General features: G+C 41.7%; 1 protein-coding gene across 1 annotated transcript in view; it reads left to right on the top strand.

Moving 5' to 3' along the window:
- HYAL4 (hyaluronoglucosaminidase 4) overlaps window positions 1–20,619 on the top strand; it is a 52,445-nt gene that overhangs the window by 22,373 nt on the left and 9,453 nt on the right. Inside the window, exon 2 of the mRNA XM_011995944.1 lies at window positions 9,915–10,919. Coding sequence (XP_011851334.1) covers window positions 9,966–10,919 — 954 coding nt within the window. The 5' untranslated portion in view covers window positions 9,915–9,965. The remainder of the gene's footprint in view (window positions 1–9,914; window positions 10,920–20,619) is intronic.

The raw sequence follows: 20,619 nt of genomic DNA, 5'->3' as shown, positions 1-20,619 counted from the left end.
CAGCTCTTTATAAGCCAAAATCTTCTCAGATTGCTTAATTTGATGGGCTTGAAATCTCATAGTCAAGTTTAATGAAGATTGACAGAGATATTATAGGTAGAAAACATTAGGTGCAATACCAAAAGGCATTGCAAACTCAGGCATGACTTAATCAACTATGTGGCAGTCAGCGCCACATATTGACGTCTTATGTCCATTGAGCCGTATAGTGGGATTGCTGTCTAGGTTAGAAGATCTGTCTTATGTGAAAATGTCAACCAGAGAAAGGCAAGGGTGCAGAGATGCATGGGGAAAGGGCAGTGTGCAAGATCCTGTCCCATATTTATAAATTAGAATTTAAGTTCTAGTTCATAAATATAATTTTCAAAAGTTGAGACTTTAGTTTGTAAGAAGAGAATAGACATCAATACTGTATTTAGATAGATAAAAGGCCATTACTATTATCATTGCACTTCTCTGCCCAAAAAGACAGTATTGTGATATGCTGGGAAGGCGAGTTAAAACAATAGAAATAAAAATTGAATAGGAAAAACAATGAAACCTTTTCTAGTGTGCTGTTTATGGTAACTGGCTCCAGAGTATAAGATTTTAACCTGCACTCTTTACTGGCTTCTGTTAAATTGCACTGAGATATTTTGTGTTGTAAACACACCAGGGTAGCTCGACATAATTCAAATAAAGCAATCAGATTTGAGAAGGATTTAGAAAAGAAAAGTGTGTAGAAGAATAAAAAGAAATAAGAATAATGCCATAAACATTGAAGAATAAAAAATAAGATCAGAAGTTAGTCTTCATCAAAAAGGTATGAGTGATGAAATAAAATTGAATTGAAGTCTTTAAGAAACTCCAAGGAAAAAAGTTATCTGATGCTGAAGAAGTAACAAACAATCTAGCTTCCTGAGTTATTTAACATTATGCTGAATAAATCACCAAAACTCATATATAGTCAAAGAAATAAGAAAGAAAGAACAATCATTTTTTCATACCCAATTTCTCCGCATACATTTATCTTTTGTAACTAGAGTTTTGCCTTGTTTACAGTCAGAGAAGGCCTATTACTCTAAAGTATATTTTCCACTAGTATTAAATAAAATGTAATGTATTATGCATTACATTTTGTGGAGAATAATAATACTAATCAGTTTCTTCAAGCTTATCATCAGTGTTCCTACCAAACACCTCCTAAACCATTAACCACTGTTAGTTTTCTTTTGCCATAGATAGTAACCAATCAACAATCAGCTTTTGATAATCAAATGTCAGAATAGAGCCTTAACTTAAAGCTTTGGCTGATAGTGTTCATTTCAGTTAAAAAAATCATTATTATTTCCTGAAAAGGGATGTTTTTGTCAGATTGCAGATAAGCATACAATTTCTCAAATAAAATTATAAAAATCATCTTCATAACAATATCCAAGTGAGATGTAACTTTCTTTAGGAAAACTGGATTCCTTATACTATAGTCAGAATCGATTTGCATCTTCTCTTATATATCCAAAGAACTTTGAGTTTTTAAAATCAGATTGATGGTTTTGAATTAGCTGTTACAAAAACGTAGTACAAAATCCCAACAGAACTTCCTTCTCAAATAAATCTTGCCCCTGCTCACTTCTCTCACTTAGCCACCCTGTTTTCCCCCCTGGAAGCAAGCAATGTAACCTTTCATGAGTTTGTAACCTCCTCATATGGTTTGGTTCTGTATCCCCACCCAAATCTCATCTCAAATTATCATTCCATCTGTTGCGGGAGGGACCCGTAATCCCCATGTGTGGAGGGAGGGAAGGGATCGGATTATGCAGGCGGTTTCCCCCATGCTGCTTTCCTGATAGTGTGTGAGTTCTCACGAGATCTGATGGTTTTTTAAGTGTTTGGAAGTTCCTCCTTCATAGCCCTTCCCTTTCCTGCCACCTTGTGAAGAAGGCACTTACTTCCCCTTTGCCTTCTGCCATGATTGTAAGTTTCCTGAGGCTTCCCTTGCTTGCCATAGGGAACTGTGAGTAAATTAAACCTCTTTCCTTTATAAATTACCCAGTCTCAGGTATTTCTTCATAGCAGTGTGAGAACGGACAAATACAGCTCCAGAGATATTCCTCAGTACACAAATTATTATACCGTGTACATATGTAATTTGTGGTGTAGGTGTATGTGTGTATATATTATATATGTATACATTCCTTTCTTTGAAAAATGGCAACTATCTATACACACTTTATTAGAATGTGTAGCTTGTGTACAGACACAGGTGTAAAACAAATATATATTTTAAAGAATATTTTAGTATCTGGTGAATGTCCTTATGAATATATAGAAGAAACCTCATTCTTTGTTATAGGTGCATAGCATTCCACTGTATACAAGGCCATGCCTTATGTGGCCTTTGCCTTATGGTTGACATTTATTTTGTTGTCCTAATTATAAGAATTAGGAAGACATTAATTTTGTCTTCCTAATTATAAGAAGTGCTACAATGAATTACATAGAAGCAGAATTTCTTGGTGAAAGATTTTATTCATTGATAATTTAGATAGAAATTTCCAGTCTTCTGTTTCCACTAGGAATGTACTCTTTCTTCATTCAGGTTGGGGTCAATCCCTGCACATTTCACCTTGCTCAAATTTCTTATCCTGCTAAAATATATATGCTTGTACAGAGAGATAGATGATGGGTTGCCATTTGTAAAGCCAGGGGAAACCTAGTTTTCAAGCCACTCCAGTCAGGACTGAGGCAAAATTTGAAATTAAGACATGTTTACCAGAGACAAGACAATGTGATATGGCTATAGTTTTTCACCTCTCAAATGTTTGCCTTTCCTCTCCAGTCTTGTACTCTAACACTGAGAGCTAGGATCTGAGGAACTGGGATCCAACACTCTCCTGTTTAAATATTGTTCTGGTCCTCAAGCCTGAGGTTGGGGCCTCAGCTCCCCATCCCTAGTTTCTGTCTGATAACCCTGACTAGTATCCCAGCACTCCTAATCAATGACTTGGGTCATTTTTATGGGGAGGGAAGTATTTTAAGTTGTAATCTTGACTATGGACATTGGAAAGACTTAAATAACATTTCACAGACCACTGGATGACTTTTTAGTTCAACAACTTTAATTAAAAACCTGAAGACATAAATCAACTTAATGTTATCTTAAGGAACTTGGTTAAAAACAGGTTGACAGAGGGAACATTTTATTCAAAATGTGATCCTAAGACTCAGTGTGCTTTTCCGAGAATCTGTTGATCTTGGCTGTAAGAAATTTCAAGTCCTAAAAGAGAAGTAATACTTTTAGACAAAGACTAAGTGTGCACTTTTATACAAAGACAATTTTAATCTCTTTTGGGTTGTATTTCTTAAAACTGCAAAATTGCTTGCTTCATAAAAAACAAGGCCTTTGAGATTGAATAATATAGTGAATTTTCCATTAACAAAAGTGACACTGAAATAGTCATTTTCACATATTTACAAAACTTAAGCCTATATTTAAGAAGACTGGAAAGGAAACAATTTTATACAATCAAGATAGTGTAGGAGTTCTAAAATTTGTTCAGATGGAGGGACACTGTGTTCTTTGATAATAACATAAAATAGAGTTATCATAAAATTCAGTGTCTAATGATGAATTATGGGCCTTAAGAAATACTGCTATAAAGTTGATTGTATTGTAAACCCATAGGCAACAAGTTTTTAAGAAAAATGTATGAAAAATACTTAATTGAGAAACCTCTAACATTAAAATATTTTGCTTTTTCTGCTGGAATACTAAAGAGTCAGCTTGCAGAGCACTGATGTTTCAAAAGAGAAAAAGTTCATCAGAGAAAAAAATAGAAGCCTATTATTGGCTGTTGCTCTAATAAGCTTTTATTAGAAAATAGGTTAGCAATTAGTTCTGCAAAATTGAGCACACAGCTTTGAACTTGATAGTTCTGCTCTGTCTCTCAGGCCGATAAATGTATATGAGTATATATATTTTTCATCATTGCAACAAAATATCACTTTGGTCAGTACTTTCCTTAAGGGCTTGGAAATAAAACAGTGCATTTATTAAATTCCTTAGGGACAGTGACCTTCAGGATATCTCTTCAAACTCTCATGGTTTTAGGAGCAGACACTTGGTATCTTAAAGGTTTTTAAAACAGAACCCCAATATCATGAAAAAAGAAATAGAAGACTTGTAGATTTGGAAAATCAATTTGTTTCACTAATACATGAATATTCAGAAAAGAGTATATGCTTTGAAAAACTTTTCCAGAGCATTCACTCTGATCGTAAAGATCAGTATGGATCATCACGCTGTGTGAAGTTAAAAAACATTGCACTGGGTGTTTGAGAACAAGCACTTAGAGTTGCAATCAAAATGAAAACAAATTAGTGCAATTAATTTATTGATTTATAATATCCTTTTCCTTTGTGGTGATTGTTTAAAATATTATGGTCTCATAAATAACTGGTTTGAACTGCTCTCATTTCTGTCTTAGATTATTGCAAGAGCTTCTTACACTCTTCCTGCTTCTCTCTTGTGTCTTTTCCCTTTCAGGCTTGCCTCAACACAGCAGCCAGAGGAATCCAGTTAAGCCCAAGGCAGATAATGTCATTCTTCTTTCAAAGCCTACCACGTCTTTCCCATCTCATTTAGAGTAAAAGCCTGAGTACCTATACGCCCCCACAAGACCCTCACTCTTTCCTCTCTGGTTCCTTTTATCTAGTCGCTGACCTCTTCAAAGGTCTTTGGAGACAGCAGGCATGCTCTGCCACAGGGCCTTTGCACCTGCTTTCCCTCATACTTCCCCCAGCATCCTCCAGGCTGACTCCTCTTATCCGTGGGATCAGTGAGGCTTGTTACCATCTAGAAACAAATCCTTGCCTTATTTATTTTTCTTTGTTATGATCACTATGCAACACACTGAATATTTTATTTCCTCTTCTTATTTATTATCTCCCTCCCCTAAAAGAATTTAAACTCAGTGAGGGCAGGGGCTGTTTGTTTGTTTTGCTCACTATTGTATTATTGGTACTTAGACGGAAGCCTGGTACATAGAAATGCTCAATAAAAATTTTCTGAATTCTTATAAGAATAAACCCTAAGTGCCTCTGCCTTCATACAGTGTCAGTGCTCCGAAGACCACCAGGAGCACACCTGCAGTTAAATCAGTTGACTTTCTTACTTATTGTGGGAAGGAAGGGTGCACACAATGGGAAACCATGGAGTTTCTCAGTAAGAGGGTATTAGGAGGAAACTATCATACTATTTAGGTTTTGGTTGGGTGATTTGGGGGAGAGTCTAAGAAGGCAGGGATTTTCTGTAGATTAGATGTTGTCAGAAAGCAGAGGCGTTCCTGTGACTGGTTAAAGAATAGCTGTCATTCATTCAGCAAGAGAGAGGGATGTTTGGTATTTTGTGGGTTGCACAGTGACCTTCTTTTCTGATCTTAGACAAAATTTAAAAGTGGCCTGGCTTTGTCTCATTTGATTGTGGTCTGAGAGTAAACGTGTCCAGACTGGTATTCTGTGACAGTGTTTAAGAGAAGCATTATGCAGCCTAGCTGTGAGTGTAGTACTCACAGTTTCCGAATGCCAGGGGTTGCTCTTTTTTTTTTCTTTTAATTTATCACAAGCAAGTAAGCTTCTTTGGGGAAAGAGTGAGAAGGGAGATAGGAAGAAGCAGGGGACAGGGGATAGAGGCTTTTTTGCAGACTCTTGTAGCTGTACATGGTGGTCCTGTCTCCCCACAAGAATACCCCTCCTGCCACCTTCTTCACTGTCTCCTTCACTGTCAGGAGGAAGGGGCAGTGATGAGGTGAGGTCCTTGAGCCGACTTGAAATAGGCCCTGTCTGTTTGCTGCTTTCGCCACATTTGTCTCTGGTCAGGGCAAGAAGATTAGAACTATGAAGCCAAGGTCAACCTAGTAGCAGCTTTACCTTCCTCAGTTTCTTTCACCAGAGGAGGAGTCAGGAGAAAGCTACTTCCCTTTACCTATGGCTTTAATGAGCATGTCATTTCATTGAAAATCATTTGTCCAGGGGCCTTTAAAATGTCTTCACAGAAGTTTCCTTGTTGAAGGAAGGGAACTGGTCCTTCATATATGTTCCCAGAACAGACCTTACTTCTAAGAAGAGAAAACTGGGCGATACAATTTAAGGGCCAAGTCCAGGTGAAATTCCTCATTCACCTCTACCTCCAATATCTTGCTAACTCTTTCTAAACATTCTGTCATTTAGAGGTTTGTTTACAGGAGCACATTTTCCTAGGTTATGGAGGGGGAAGGGAGAAAGAAAAGGAAGGTTGCTATCGCTGGTGACACACACACGGTTAACTGTGGATAATTACACAGTTGCTATGCTACACGAACCAGTCAAGATAAGGCAGAGCTCAGCGGTGGGGATTTTAATGGCATAGGTGGGGTGAGGGAATAAGGTCTAGAGAAGCTCTGAAGCAAAGGGCACTTTTGGAAGGGCAGGTTTGGGGAGTTTCCTTGGTGAAGGAAGGACAGCAGAAACAGAGATTGCATGGTGGGACAGGGAAGGGAAAACAGTGTCTGAGAGGGGTCACGTGAGGGGATCTCCTCCCAACAAGCCATATTTAACGAGGAGGGCACACCGGTGCCCTGACCTGGCTGCAAAGGAAGCAGAAACCTGACATACAGCAAGCAGAAGACACGGGCACAGGATTTTACTTATTTATTTTCCTTCTTTGGTCGTGCACCCACACATTTTATCAGGAGCTATGTCTGCCATCTGCCATGTAAGGTGCACCTCCAGTTCACCAGAACAAAGAGAATAATAACATTCCAGGATAGGAGAAGAGAATCACTTGGTAACTTTGTAATAAATGAACCAGGATGTTCTATGGTGGTGATGAGGGAGCTGACCCAAGGGGAAACAATAGTCAGTGGAAAACTATGTTCTGAATGAGATCAAAGCAGGAAGTGTCTGGCAGAGTAGACTTTTTCTTTTTTTGGTACACAGATATAGTCCTTTCTAATAGAACTGAATTTTAATTTTAAAGGAAAGCTTCTTCCACCTTCTATTAATGAATGCATATGCAAATCTATTTTTCTTACCTGGAGGCAAAATATAATTAAAAAAATCAAAGAAAAGGAGAAGTTTTGAGTACCACAGTTTTTCTTACTCATAAAATTAGATTCCCTTGAAAATATTATTCTCTTCAAATCATAATTGAGAGCTGCAGTAGGATATATTTCATGCTACTAAGTGGGGTAATTTTATTCAGCTTTGTGTGTAGAGGAGTATATTTATTCAATAAATGAAAATATCTACCTCTATAGCTCTTAAAAACTGGTGTTTTGTGTTTATCCATTTACTTAGGACTTCTTAAATGTCTTTGGAGGAAGTTTTGTGAATTACTTAAACATTTTTTTACAGCAGTGTCGGAGGCCTGAGAAATACTATAAGGTTTGGCTGGTGACACCTGGTGGTTAAACATGATAATTACACACAACATGTATCACAGGCTTTACTACCAAGCACAGAAGTGCCTTGTATTGGTCCATTCTCACACTGCTAATGAAAACATACCCGAGACTCGGTAATTTATAAAGAAAAAGAGAGTTAATGGACTCACAGTTCCACATGGTTGGGGATCCCTCACAATCATGGCAGTAGGCGAAGGAGGAGCAAAGTCACGTCTTAGATGGAGGCAGGCAAGAGAGCATGCGCAGGGGAACGACCCTTTATAAAACCATCAGATCTCGTGAGACTTATTCTTTATCACAAGAACAGCAAGGGAAATCTGCCCCCATGATTCAGTTACCTCCCACCACCTCCCTCCTATGACAGGGAGATTATGGGAGCTACAATTGAAGATGAGATTTTGGTGGAGACACAGCCAAACCGTATCAGTTCTCCATCAATCAGAGTTCCTGGTTGTAAGCAACCAAAACAAACCTTGCTTACTTGAGCAGAAAGATGATGTCTCATGAGGACAATGTCTCCACTTAACAGTAACATTATGGGCATCAGGTTCAGGTTCTGGATGCCCCAGCTTGCTGCTCCTTGACACTGGAATTTATGTCACCACTGGCAATGTCACCTCAGCCTCCTTGAATCTCAATATCCCAATTCAAAGCCTGGATTAGGATGCATCTAATTGGGCTGACCACAGTCATAGACGAATACCAAACCTGCAAGGAACGCTGGGACATTTTGGCTTATTTAATGAAATATGGACTTTGCCTTCCAAGGTATTTATGGTACAGAATTAACTACTGAGGAAAGGAGTCTGTATCCTGAGCACACAGCCAAAGGACAAATGTCTACTGGACACCTTAATCTCACTAGGCATCAGGCATAACCACAATGCACTTTCCTTTTAGTGACACACAAGACTGCAAATGTTTTATGCCATCAAACCCTTTAATGAGCTTTTACAAAAATAATTTTGTAGTAGTTTTACAAAGAGATGACTAAAAAAATAACTTGACAAAGTAGCCACTATCGTCTTCCCTCTCATACTATCCAAACACCTACCTATCTTTCTCTTTCTCTCTCTCTCTCTTTTTTTTTTAGATTGAGTCTCTCTCTGTTGCCAGGCTGGAGGGCAGTGGTGTGATCTCGGTTCACTGCAACCTCCACCTCCCAGGTTGAAGCGATTCTCCTGCCTCAGCCTCCTGAGTAGCTGGGACTACAGGCACGTGCCACCATGCCAAGCTAATTTTTGTATTTTTAGTAGACATGGAGTTTCACCATGTTAGCCAGGATGGTCTTGATCTCTTGACCTTGTGATCCACCCACCTCAGCCTCCCAAAGTGCTGGGATTATAGGTGTGAGCCACTCTGCCTGGCCCTATCTTCTCTTTCAACTCCAGTGTCTTCCCTGAGATGTTCTGTTACACCAGGGGTTTGGTCTAGGTCCTGTTGCTTGCTGTACAGAAAGCCAATCACTGAGTCAAGGAGTATTGCCGGGAAAGAAGGCCTTATTTGGGTGCTGCAGCCAAGCAGAATAAAGGATCAGTCTCGAATTCATCTCCTCAAGCTACTAAAATTTGGGGTCTATAAAGTAGGGAAGAAAAGTAACTATATGTGGGAAAACAGGAATTAAGGAGGGGTAAGAAAGAGGAGTTGGTCAACAGGCAAGTGGTCAGTTAGGTAAGTGAGGTGTCTGGTGTCTCATCGTTTAGATGTGATAATCTGGTAAGTTTCAATTCCTTGAAGCTTTCTGGGAGGCTTGATGGTTGGTTTACCAAGAAAGGAACCCTGATAAGACAAATGTAACTTTCTTAAGTTTTACCCTGGGAGGATCAATTTCTAAGTTTATTCAAAAGAAACCCAAAACATCTATTTTTTAGGACAGTTGGGCTGGTTTTAATTTCTTGCCACTCAATCACTTTCCTCTCCATTCCTAGCTACGCTTACTCCCAGAAGTAATTGCTCCAATAAATTATCATGTAGTACTTATTATTCATTTTTATTATTTAAATTTTACATTACCTTGCCTTCCATATAATGTGACATCAGACAAGCCTTTTCATCTCTCTAAGCCTCAGTTTCCCATTTGTAAAATGGAAATGTAATTATAAGCCTTACATAGTTATTACAAGTTTTTAAAATATTTACAAAGCACTTAAGCACAATGCCTGGGATTTGATGAGTTTTCCAAAATGATAGTGAATATTATTTCACATCTTTATCTGATCATGAACTCCTTAAAGGCAAGGACCACATCTTATTCATTTTATTTTCTGGACGTAGGGTCTGATGCTCCATGAATGTCTGTTGAATTGCATTTCCTGCCCCTGAATAGAAGCTAGGTCTCTACATCTGCTTCTATATCTCCATTTATTTATAGACCTCTTTGAGACCTCTAAGTGATATGCTTTAAAAACAGACATATATAATAATAATATCTATTTATTATTTGAGTCTTGTTCCTCAAAACTATGCCTAACAGAAAATTAAATCTCTCCACAGGTCTTCTAGAGTACACTAAAGCAGAAGATAACATAAGATTTTTATCTTACCATGAAAGTGTTATCTGAAGGACAGTTAAGGCTTTGTGTTGTTCAACCAGTACATCTCACTTCATGGCTCCTTATATTTTTTATTCTAAAGTCTATCTCTTGTCTAAAACCTGCTCGACTTCCAATTTATCAAAGAAAACCTTTTATAGCTGCTTGGAATGCTCCAACAGATCAGTGTTTGATAAAATATAATTTAAGACTAAATTTGAAAATGTTTCCAGTGATTGGAAGCCCACTGGCCAAGGCCAGGGGGCAAAATGTCACTATATTTTATGTCAACAGATTGGGATACTATCCGTGGTATACATCACAAGGGGTCCCCATTAATGGAGGTCTCCCACAGAACATAAGTTTAAAAGTACATCTGGAAAAAGCTGACCAAGATATTAATTATTACATCCCTGCTGAAGATTTCAGTGGACTTGCTGTTATAGATTGGGAATATTGGCGACCACAGTGGGCCCGGAACTGGAACGCAAAAGATGTCTACAGAAAGAAGTCAAGAAAGCTTATTACTGATATGGGAAAGAATGTATCAGCTATGGATATTGAATATTTAGCTAAAGCGACCTTTGAAGAAAGCGCAAAAGCTTTCATGAAGGAAACCATCAAATTGGGAATTAAGAGTCGACCCAAAGGTCTTTGGGGTTATTATTTATATCCTGATTGTCACAATTATAACGTTTATGCCCCAAACTATACTGGGTCATGCCCAGAAGAGGAAGTCTTGAGGAACAATGAGCTCTCTTGGCTCTGGAACAGCAGTGCTGCTTTATATCCTTCTATCGGTGTCTGGAAATCCCTTGGAGACAGTGAAAACATTTTGCGCTTCTCCCAATTTCGGGTACATGAATCCATGAGAATCTCCACCATGACATCTCATGATTATGCCTTGCCTGTATTTGTCTATACAAGGCTAGGGTACAGAGATGAACCTTTATTTTTTCTTTCTAAGGTAAGAAGCTTCTTGTCCAATAGTGGGGGATTTCCTCCTTATCTCTAAAAGGACATTTCTTTGTTAATTATGTTCTTTGAAGAATTGATTTCAATTAATGGTCTGTTATATAGGAGCATAATTCTTCCTTGACTAGTCATGCGTTTAGACTCTTCATTTATGAAAACTGAATTTTGATTATCTAATTCATTATTATTCTCTTAAGGAACAAAGTAAGGCGAGAAAGGGTTAAAGTAGATACCAGCAACTACTACATTTCCTTCACACCAACTTTAACTATATTCACAATTGGGCATTTTGGAAGGTTATCGAAATGATCAGCAGTGAGCAGGTTAGATAATCAAAAAGGATGTTTTGAAATGGAGTGTTTGCTCATACATGTGGAAGCAGAATTGTCTAGCCACTTAAACGAAAAATTCTAGGGAAAGTAGTGCGTATCCTAATTTTTTTTTTTTCCTTCAAGACGGAGTTTTTTGCTCTTGTCACCCAGGCTGGAGTGCAATGATGCAGTCTCGGTTCACTGCAACCTCCACCTCTGGGGTTCAAGTGATTCTTCTGCCTCAGTCTCCCAAGTAGCTGGGTTTACAGGCACCCACCACCATGCCCAGCTAATTTTTGTACTTTTAGTAAAGATGGGGTTTCACCACGTTGGACAGGTTGGTCTTGAATTCCTGACCTCAGGTGATCCACCAGCCTTGGCCTCCCAAAGTGCTGGGATTACAGGCATGAGCCACCGTGCCCAGCCTAATCTTTGGATTTGGACAATTTTGTGTAACCTTTCTACATTGAGAAGCCTTGGGACTTGTGGAGGGCTTCACGTGTGATGCAGTGATGTTTTCAGGTATTGCTGGACACCAGTGGTTTAATATATTTTAACGGAGGCATTTTTTCCTTTCTGCACCATTACAAATTTCAACTCACCAATATCTGTTAAAGATGTTCTGAGTTTCACATGCATCTGTGTGAAGAGACCACCAAACATGCTTTGTGTGAGCAATAAAGCTTTTTAATCAACTGGGTGCAGGCGGGCTGAGTCCAAAAAGAGAGTCAGCAAAGGGAGATGGGGTGGGGCCATTTTAGAGCATTTGGGTGGGTAGTGGAAAACTACAGTCAAAGGGGGCTGTTCTCTGGTGGGCAGGGGTGGGGGTCATAAGGTGATCAGTGGGGGAGCTTTTGAGCCAGGATGAGTCAGGAGAAGGAATTTCACAAGATAATATCATCAGTTAAGGCAGGGACCGCCATTTTCACTTCTTTTGTGGTGGAATGTCATCAGTTAAGGCAGGAACTAGCCATTTTCACTTCTTTTGTGATTCTTTACTTGTTTCAGGCCATCTGGATGTATATATTCATGCAGGTCACAGGGGATACGATGGCTTAGCTTGGGCTCAGAGGCCTGACATTCCTGCCTTCTTATATTAATAAGAAAAATACCATAAAATAGTATAGAAGTGTTGGGGCAGTGAAAAGTTTTGGGGGTGGCATGGAGAGATAATGGGCAATGTTTCTCAGGGCTGCTTTGAGCAGGATTAGGGATCATGTGGGAACCTAGAGTGGGAGAGGTCAAGTTGAAGGAGGATTTTGTGGTAAGGGGTGATACTGTGGGGTTGTTAGAAGGAGCATTTTTCATGTAGAATGATTGGTGATGGCCTGGATACGGTTTTGGATGAATTGAGAAACTAAATGGAGGATACAAGGTCTGAATAAAAGAAGGAGAAAAACAGGTATTAAAGGACTAAGAATTGGGAGGACCCAGGACATCCAATTAGAGAGTGCCCAAGGGAGTTCAGCGTAATTACTTGCTTGGTTGGCGGATTTTTGGGCTCTATCCTTAAGTTTTTTTATGTTGTCATACACCAGGCCAGATTGATTTAGGTAAAAACAACACTCTTCATTTAAAAATATACAGAGTCCTCCTTTTTCAGCAGTAAGTCAAGGCCTCGGCGGTTTTGGAGGACAACTGCAGCTAAAGAGTCAACTTGGGCCTGGAGGGCTGATAAAGTTTATAATATGTCTGTGATGCTAGCAGAGATGTCATTAGAAAGGCTATGAAAGGTCATGACAGAGGTTGAAATGCCTACTATTCCAGTACCAAGGGCAATAGTGGAGGCAGAAAGTCCTAAACTGACAAGCAAGGGAATTAGTGGAATAGCTCTTTTTTGTCATGTTGGTGTCATGAGGGGAACAGGGAGCTCTTCGGTCCCATTTGCAAATTGAATTTTGGGAGTAAGGAAAACTAGTGTGCATGTGCCTGTCCAATTAGCGGGTAGACACATGTAGGTAGAAAGCCACAGAGGAAGAAGAGGCTTGTGCGAGGCAAAGCTGGAAATGCAAAGTGAGATGAAAAGGAGTACTGAAATTGGTGTCTTCTCCCCAGACTCTTAGGGATCCAGCTAGGGCGACAGCTGTCAGAGGTTGTAAAGGGGACTGATGGGTTAACTGCGTAGAGTGGGAGATTTGATTTTCATGGTGTGTGAGAAAATATTGAGTGTCTATGAGCAAACTTTCACTGTGATTTACGGGGCTTGGTATGAGTAAACAAGAAGAGGGCCTGGGAGGAGAGTCTGACGAGAAAGGGGAAGGTAGCCAAGGATGGAGTGAAATACAAGGCAAGTGTCTTCCTAAGCAATACTTACTGCTAATGTTTTTAAGTTTGCCAGTATTGATAGAGGGCTTGTCTGTAATATGGAGCTGGAAGGCTCCAATTGTTTCAGTGATGTGTGTAGTTGGGCTTTGGAGATGAAGAGTGAAGGAACATCAAAAAGGTGAAAGGTTACCCAGGGAATTCCAGTGGGTCTTTGCCAAGAGATACATAAAGGAGCAGCCACAGGAATAGTAGTTTGTGTTGTGAGGGCTCCAAACATGGGGATAGTAGAGTTGATATAAAGAGAAAGATTTTTTTAAGTAAGTGCAGAGGAGGGTGGCAGCTTGCTGTTGTGAAATGTCTGGGGAGATCTTGCTGGACCTGTCTAGAAAGTAAAGAAGTTCTTCAGGAGGGTAAAAGTGAGGGCTGTTAAAGGAAGTTTGGAGGTGTAGGGAGACAGGTGCCCAGTCTGTATGTAAGGCGAGGACAGCTGTGTAGGTGCTGGAAGAAAGGGAAATGCAAAGCCAAAAATTGTTCGCTGAGGAGGGATTAGAAATAGCTAAGAGAGAGTGAGTAAGGTTGATAGTGTGGTGGAGATAGCTGGGGAGAGGTAGAGGGTGGCATAAGGATGGGAATGAGAATAAGAGTGAGTGTAAAAGTAAAGAATAGAACTTCATCAGAGTGAAAGTATTGGGGGGTGCCCTGCCAGCAAAGATCATCTATCCACTCTAAGAAGGAGTTAAGAGTGGTGGTTTAGGGATAGAACCAGGAGATATCAGCTGTGATGTCTTAGAGAAACAGTGTAAACCAGCAGTGTAAACAAGAGTAGGGCATTTATGAGTAGTTGAGAATGATAAATAGGAGTATGACTAGACAGAAGATAGCAGGGATGACTAGTTTTTGGGGCTCAATCCAAGTAGTGGGGGTGACTGTGTAAAGCTCTGTTACAAAAAGTAGGGTAAGAATGAACAGACCTAATAGAATAAAGGGGTGTATTAGGCTCATAAGGGTTATTACTGTTCTTCAGAAATGCGAGTGAGTTTAAGGGAAGTAGGGGAGAGTACTTGCAACTTCCAGGAGAAGGAGGAGGTATTAGGCTGGTTGTCTGATGAACACAGCTTTATTCTGGAACGGTGAGCCCAGTGGGCAGGATCCTGCAGACAAATGGCAGTTGGGGTACTATAGATGACTAAGTAGGGTCTGGTCCATCAAGGTTGTAGAGTTTGAGGGGTCAGATTCTTAACAAGAACTGATCGTCCAGCTAGGGTGTCTTCATATGGCTGGGAATCTGGAGTAGGCAAGAGATTAGCAGCCTGGTGAATTTCCTGTCTAGCCTGCTGGAGGACTGGAAGATAGTTGCCAAGAGGGCTGGTGTCTGGGACAAGGTTGGGGCTGAGCAAGAAAGTGCATCCATATAAAATTTCAAATGGACTGTACCCTGTAGCATCTCGAGGACAGGCTCTAATTCTGAGAAGGGCAAGAGGTAAAAGTACTGTCCAGTCCTTTTTAAGTTGGAGGCTGAGCTTGGTGAGGTGTGTCTTTAAAAGACGATTAGTCTGTTCTACCTTTCCTGAAGATTGAGGATGGTAAGGGATATGAAGTTTCCACTGAATACCAAGAGCCTGAGAAACTGCTTGGGTGATTTGACTAGTAAAGGCCGGTCTGTTATCGGACTGTATAGAGGTGGGAAGGCCAAACTGAGGAATTATCTCTAACAGAAGGGAAGAAATGACCGTGGTGGCCTTCTCAGACTCTGTGGGAAAGGCCTCTACCCATCCAGTGAAAGTGTCTACCCAGACCATGAGGTATTTTAGTTTCCTGACTCGGGGCATGTGAGTAAAGTCAATTTGCCTGTACTGGGCAGGGGCAAATTCTTGAGCTTGATGTGCAGGGAAGGGAGGAGGCCTGAACAATCCCTGAGGGGGAGTAGAATAGCAGATAGAACACTTAGAAGTGATTTCCTTGAGGATAGATTTCCACGATGGAAAGGAAATGAGAGGTTCTAAGAGACTGGCTAGTGGCTTATAACCTACATGGAAGAGGTTATGAAATGATGACAGAACAGAGTGGGCCTGTGAGGCTGGAAGGAGATCTTTTCCTTGGTCTAAGAACCATTTGCCTTGTGTGGGAAGAGATTGATAGGTGGAAGTTTCAGTGGGGGAATACATGGGAGTGACTGATGAGAAGGAGAGAAACTGACCATGAGGGACAGAAGTTGGAATGCTAACTGCTTCTTTAGCTACCTAATCAGCATAAACATTGCTTAGAGCAATGGGATCTGACACCTTTTGATGGCCTTTGCAGTGAATGATTCCAGCTTCCTTTGGAAGTAAAGTGGCCCTGACAAGAGTTTTTATTAAAGAGGCATTAATGATAGAGGACCCTTGTGTAGTGAGGAAACCTCTTTCTGCCCATATAACAGCATGGTGGTGCAGGGTATGAAAGGCATATTTAGAGTCAGTATAAATATTGACACGTAGTCCCTTTGCAAGAGTGAGGGCCCAAGTTAAGGCAATGAGTTCAGCTTGCTGGGAGGTGGTGGAGAGGGGCAGAGTGGTAGCCTCAATGATAGATGTGGAAGATACTATAGCATAGCCTGCCTTTGCTGGTGAGTGGCGATTAGGCCTGGTGGAACTGCCATCAATAAACCAAATGTGATCAGGGTGAGGAACAGGAAAGAAGGAAATATGGGAAAATGGGGTGAATGTCAGGTGGATCAGAGAGATACAGTCATGGGTGTCAGGTGTGGTATCTGGAATAATGTCGGAGGCTGCATTGAAGTCAGGGCCGGGAACAATGGTAATTGTAGGAGACTCAATGAAGAGTGAGTATAGCTGAAGGAGCCAGGGAGCAGAAAGTATATGCATCAGGTGCGAGGAAGAAAATAGATTTTGTAAGTTATGAGTGAGAGCAGAGTTTGTGATTTTGAGGGCCTCTAAAAGTATTAGGGGGGCAGCAGCCTCTGCATGGAGGCATGATGGCCAGCCTAAAACAGTAAGGTTAAGTTGTTTGGACAAAAAGGCTACAGGGCATGGTCCCAGTCCTTGTGTAAGAATTCCGACTGCATAGCTCTGCACTTCAGCTGTGTGTAGTGAAAAGGGTTAGGATGAGTCAGGGAGCGCTAGTGTGGGAGCAGTCTCTAAAGCTGTCTTCAAGGAATGGAAAGAGGAGTGGGGAAAGGATTTAGGATCTATGGGGTCAGCTAGGTTTCCTTTTGTGAATTTATATAATGGTTTTGTTAGGATGGCAAAACCAGGTATCTGAAGGAAAAAGTATCCAACCATGTCTAGGAAGGGAAGGAGTTGTTGTTTTGTAGAAGGTGTTGGGGTTTGAGAGATCAGTTGGAGATGATCGGCAGGGAGAGCATGTGTGTTTTTATGAAGAATTACGCCGAGGTAGGAAACGGATGGAGAAGAAATTTGAGCTTTGGAGGGGGATACCTGATATCCTTTGGGGAATAAATGTTGAAGGAGCAGGGGGGTGTCTTGTTGAGAAGATTCAAAGGAGGAGCTACAAAGTAGAAGATCATCAATATATTGAATAAGGTGAGAAGCAGAGGGGTGGAAAGAAAGTAAATCACGAGAAAGAGCTTGGCTGAAGTAATGAGGGCTGTCCCTGAAACCTTGTGGCAGCACAGCACAGGTAGTCACTGCTGGGACTGATGGGTGTCAGGGTCAGTTCAGGTAAAAGCAAAGAGAGGCTGGGATGAGGGGTGCAGGAGAATAGTGAAGAAAGTATCTTTAAGATCAAGAACGGAATAGTGAGTTGTGGAGGAAGATATTGAGGACAAAAGTGTGTACGGGTTGGACACTACAGGGTGGATAGGCAAAACAATTTGGTTGATAAGGTGCAGATCCTGAACTAACCTGTAAGACTTGTCCAATTTTCAGACAGGTAAAATGGGGGAATTGTAAGGAGAATTTATAGGTTTTAGAAGCCCATGCTGTAGCGGGTGAGTGATAACAGGTTTTAATCCTTTTAAAGCATGCTGTGGGATGGGACATTGGTGTTGAGCAGGGTAAGGGTGATTAGGTTTTAATGGGATAGTAATGGGCATGTGATTGGTTGCCAGGGAGGGAGTAGAGGTGCCCCATACTTGTGGGTTAAGATGGGGGGATATGAGAGGAAGATGCAAAGGAGGCTTTGGAATGGGAAGAAGGGTGGCGATGAGATGTGGTTGTAGTCCAGGAATAGTCAGGGAAGCAGATAATTTGGTTAAAATGTCTCAGCCTAATAAGGGAACTGGGCAGGTGGGGATAGCTAAAAAAGAGTGCATAAAAGAATGTTGTCTAAGTTGGCACCAGAGTGGGGGAGTTTTAAGGGGTTTTGAAGCTTAGCTGTCAATACCCCCAACAGTTATGGGGGCAAGGGAAACAGGCCCTTGAAAAGAAGGTAATGTGGAGTGGGTAGCCCCTGTATCGATTACACAGAGGATGGACGTACCCTCCACTGTGAGAGTTACCCAAGGCTTGGTGTCCGTGATGGTCCAGGGGGCTTCCAAGGCGATCAGGCAGTGTCAGTCTTCAGCCACCAAGCTGAGCAGATCTGGGAAGGAGTCAGTCAGAGAGCCTTGTACTAGAGCTTTAGGAGCTCTAGGAGTGGCTGCCGGGCGAGCTGGGCAGTCTGATTTCCAGTGGGTCCCTCCACAGATGGGACATGGCTTGGGAGGAATCCTTGGCTGTGGGCATTCCTTGGTCCAGTGGCCAGATTTCTGGCACTTGAAGCAAGATCCTGATGGAGGAAGTCCTGTAGGAATGCTTGACTGCTGTGGCTTAGGGATGTGCAGCTTAGGCAATTGAAGTTCCTGTGTGCTGGAGGTGCAGATGGGTTTTGTCTCACAGCAGGCGCAAGCAATTGTAACTCAGAAATGCGTGGCCATCTGGCTGCCTTCTTTCTATTATTGTACACCTTGAAGGCTGGGTTAATTAATTCCTGTTGTGGAGTTTGAGGCCTGGATTCTAATTTTTGAAGCTTTTTTCTAATGTCAGGAGCTGACTGGGTGATAAAATGCATATTTAGAATGAGACGGCCTTCTGACCCTTCAGAGTCTAGGGCTGTAAAGCTCAGGTTTGCTGCCGAACGAGCCATGAACTGGGCTGGGCTTTCATCTTTACCTTGGGTAGTTTCTTTAAGCTTGTCATAATTAACAGCTTTGTAAGCTGCCCTTTTAAGCCCTTCAACCAGGCAGGAAATCATGTAATCTCACCTAGCTATACCTGGGGAATCTGCCTGATAGTTCCACTGGGGATCCTCTTGGGGAACTGCTCTAATGCCTTCCTGGAGGTCTGGCTCTTGGAGCCGACAGTTGTCAGTGTGAGATTGGACCAGAGAAAAAACGCTTTCCTATTCATCTGGGGAGAGGGTAGAAGTTAGGATGACATTTAAGTCACTCCAGGTTAAATTGTAGGACAGAGTTAGATATTGGAATTCCTGTATATGTTTAGTGGGGTCTGATGAGAAAGAACCTAAATGCTGACATATCTGAGATCTGATGAGAAAAAGGCACATGTACCCTGACTATGCCTTCAGCTCCAGCCACCTCTCTAAGAGGAAATTGTTGGGCAAGTGGGGGAGGGCTAGTCACGGAACTAAACTGTAAGCAGGACCAGGTGTGAGGAAGGGAGGTGATAGAAGGATTATAGGGTGGAGGAGCAGAGGCCGAGGAAGAATTGGGACCTAGCTCAGCCTGGTGACGAGCAGACCGGGGAGGAGGGGAGAGGTCAGATGGGTCTGTAGAAAAGGAAGATTGGAAAGACTCAACGACGCTTGGGGTTGGGACTGAGGGGACAGGTAGGAGGGAAATAAAGAGGATTTGGGAGGAATCACATTGGGAACAGAGACTAGAGAGGGAACGAAGTGTGAAAAATGCCTGGATGTGGGGCACCTCAGACCATTTGCCCATTTTTTGACAAAAATTATCTCGATCTCGTAGGATGGAGAAATCGAAAGTGCCATTTTCTGGCCATTTAGAGCCATTATCAAATTTGTACTGGGGTCAAGCAGCATTGTAGAAGAAAATAAGGCATTTGCATTTTAGGTCAGGTGTGAGTTGAAGAGGTTTTAAATTTTTGAGAACACAGGCTAAGGGAGAAGAGGGAGGAATAGAGAGTGGAAAGTTGCTCGTAGTTAAGGAGGCAAGCCCAGAGAAAAGAGAGGGTAGAGACATAGAGAGAAGGGGTGGGGGGTGCTTGCCCCCCAGGAAAGTGGAGAGAAAAGAAAGGATAGAGACATAGAGAGAAGGGGAAGGGGGTGCTTGCCCACCAAAAAAGTGGTGCTTGCCACTAAAGGTGAAGGACCAAGGCAGGCGTCCCCATGGTGATCGGACACCTCTGAAACATGGGTGAATAATCAAGCAGGGGTCCCCGCAGTGATTAAACACCGAGGGAAGACTGTCTTCCTGAGTCCATGACTGGTGCTGGAGTTTTGGGTTCACGGATAAAACACGTCTCTTCTGTCCCTACAAGAAAAGGAAAGGAACTGAAATTAAGAGAAAGGAGAGATTGAAAGATGGCGCCAGGATTGAAAGGAGAAACAGTTTGAGGGATGGTGAGAGAGGTTGGATAAGAGAGTAAAAAGAGGCCGCTTACCCAATTTAAAATTGGTGAGATGTTCCTTGGGCTGGTTGGTCTGAGGACCCGAGGTCATAGGTGGATATTTCTCATGGAGCAAAGAGCAGGAGGACAGGGGATTGATCTCCCAAGGGAGGTCCCCTGATCCGAGTCACGACGCCAAATTTCATGCATGTCCGTGTGAAGAGACCACCAAACAGGCTTTATGTGAGCAATAAAGCTTTTTAATCACCTGGGTGCAGGTGGACTGAGTCCGAAAAGATAGTCAGCAAAGGGAAATAAGGGTGGGCCATTTTATAAGATTTGAGTAGGTAGTGGAAAATTACAGTCAAAGGGGGTTGTTCTCTGGCGGGCAGGGGCGGGGATCACAAGGTGCTCAGTGGGGGAGCTTTGAAGCCAGGATGAGCCAGGAGAAGGAATTCCACAAGGTAATGTCATCGGTTAAGGCACAGACCAGTCATTTTCACTTCTTTTGTGGTGTAATGTCATCAGTTAAGGCAAGAACCACCCATTTTCACTTCTTTTGTGATTCTTCACTTGCTTTGGGCCA

This window comes from Mandrillus leucophaeus, unplaced genomic scaffold, assembly GCF_000951045.1.
Source record: "Mandrillus leucophaeus isolate KB7577 unplaced genomic scaffold, Mleu.le_1.0 Scaffold5, whole genome shotgun sequence".
Lineage (NCBI taxonomy): Eukaryota > Metazoa > Chordata > Mammalia > Primates > Cercopithecidae > Mandrillus > Mandrillus leucophaeus.
This window is presented reverse-complemented; position numbering and strand designations above follow the sequence as displayed.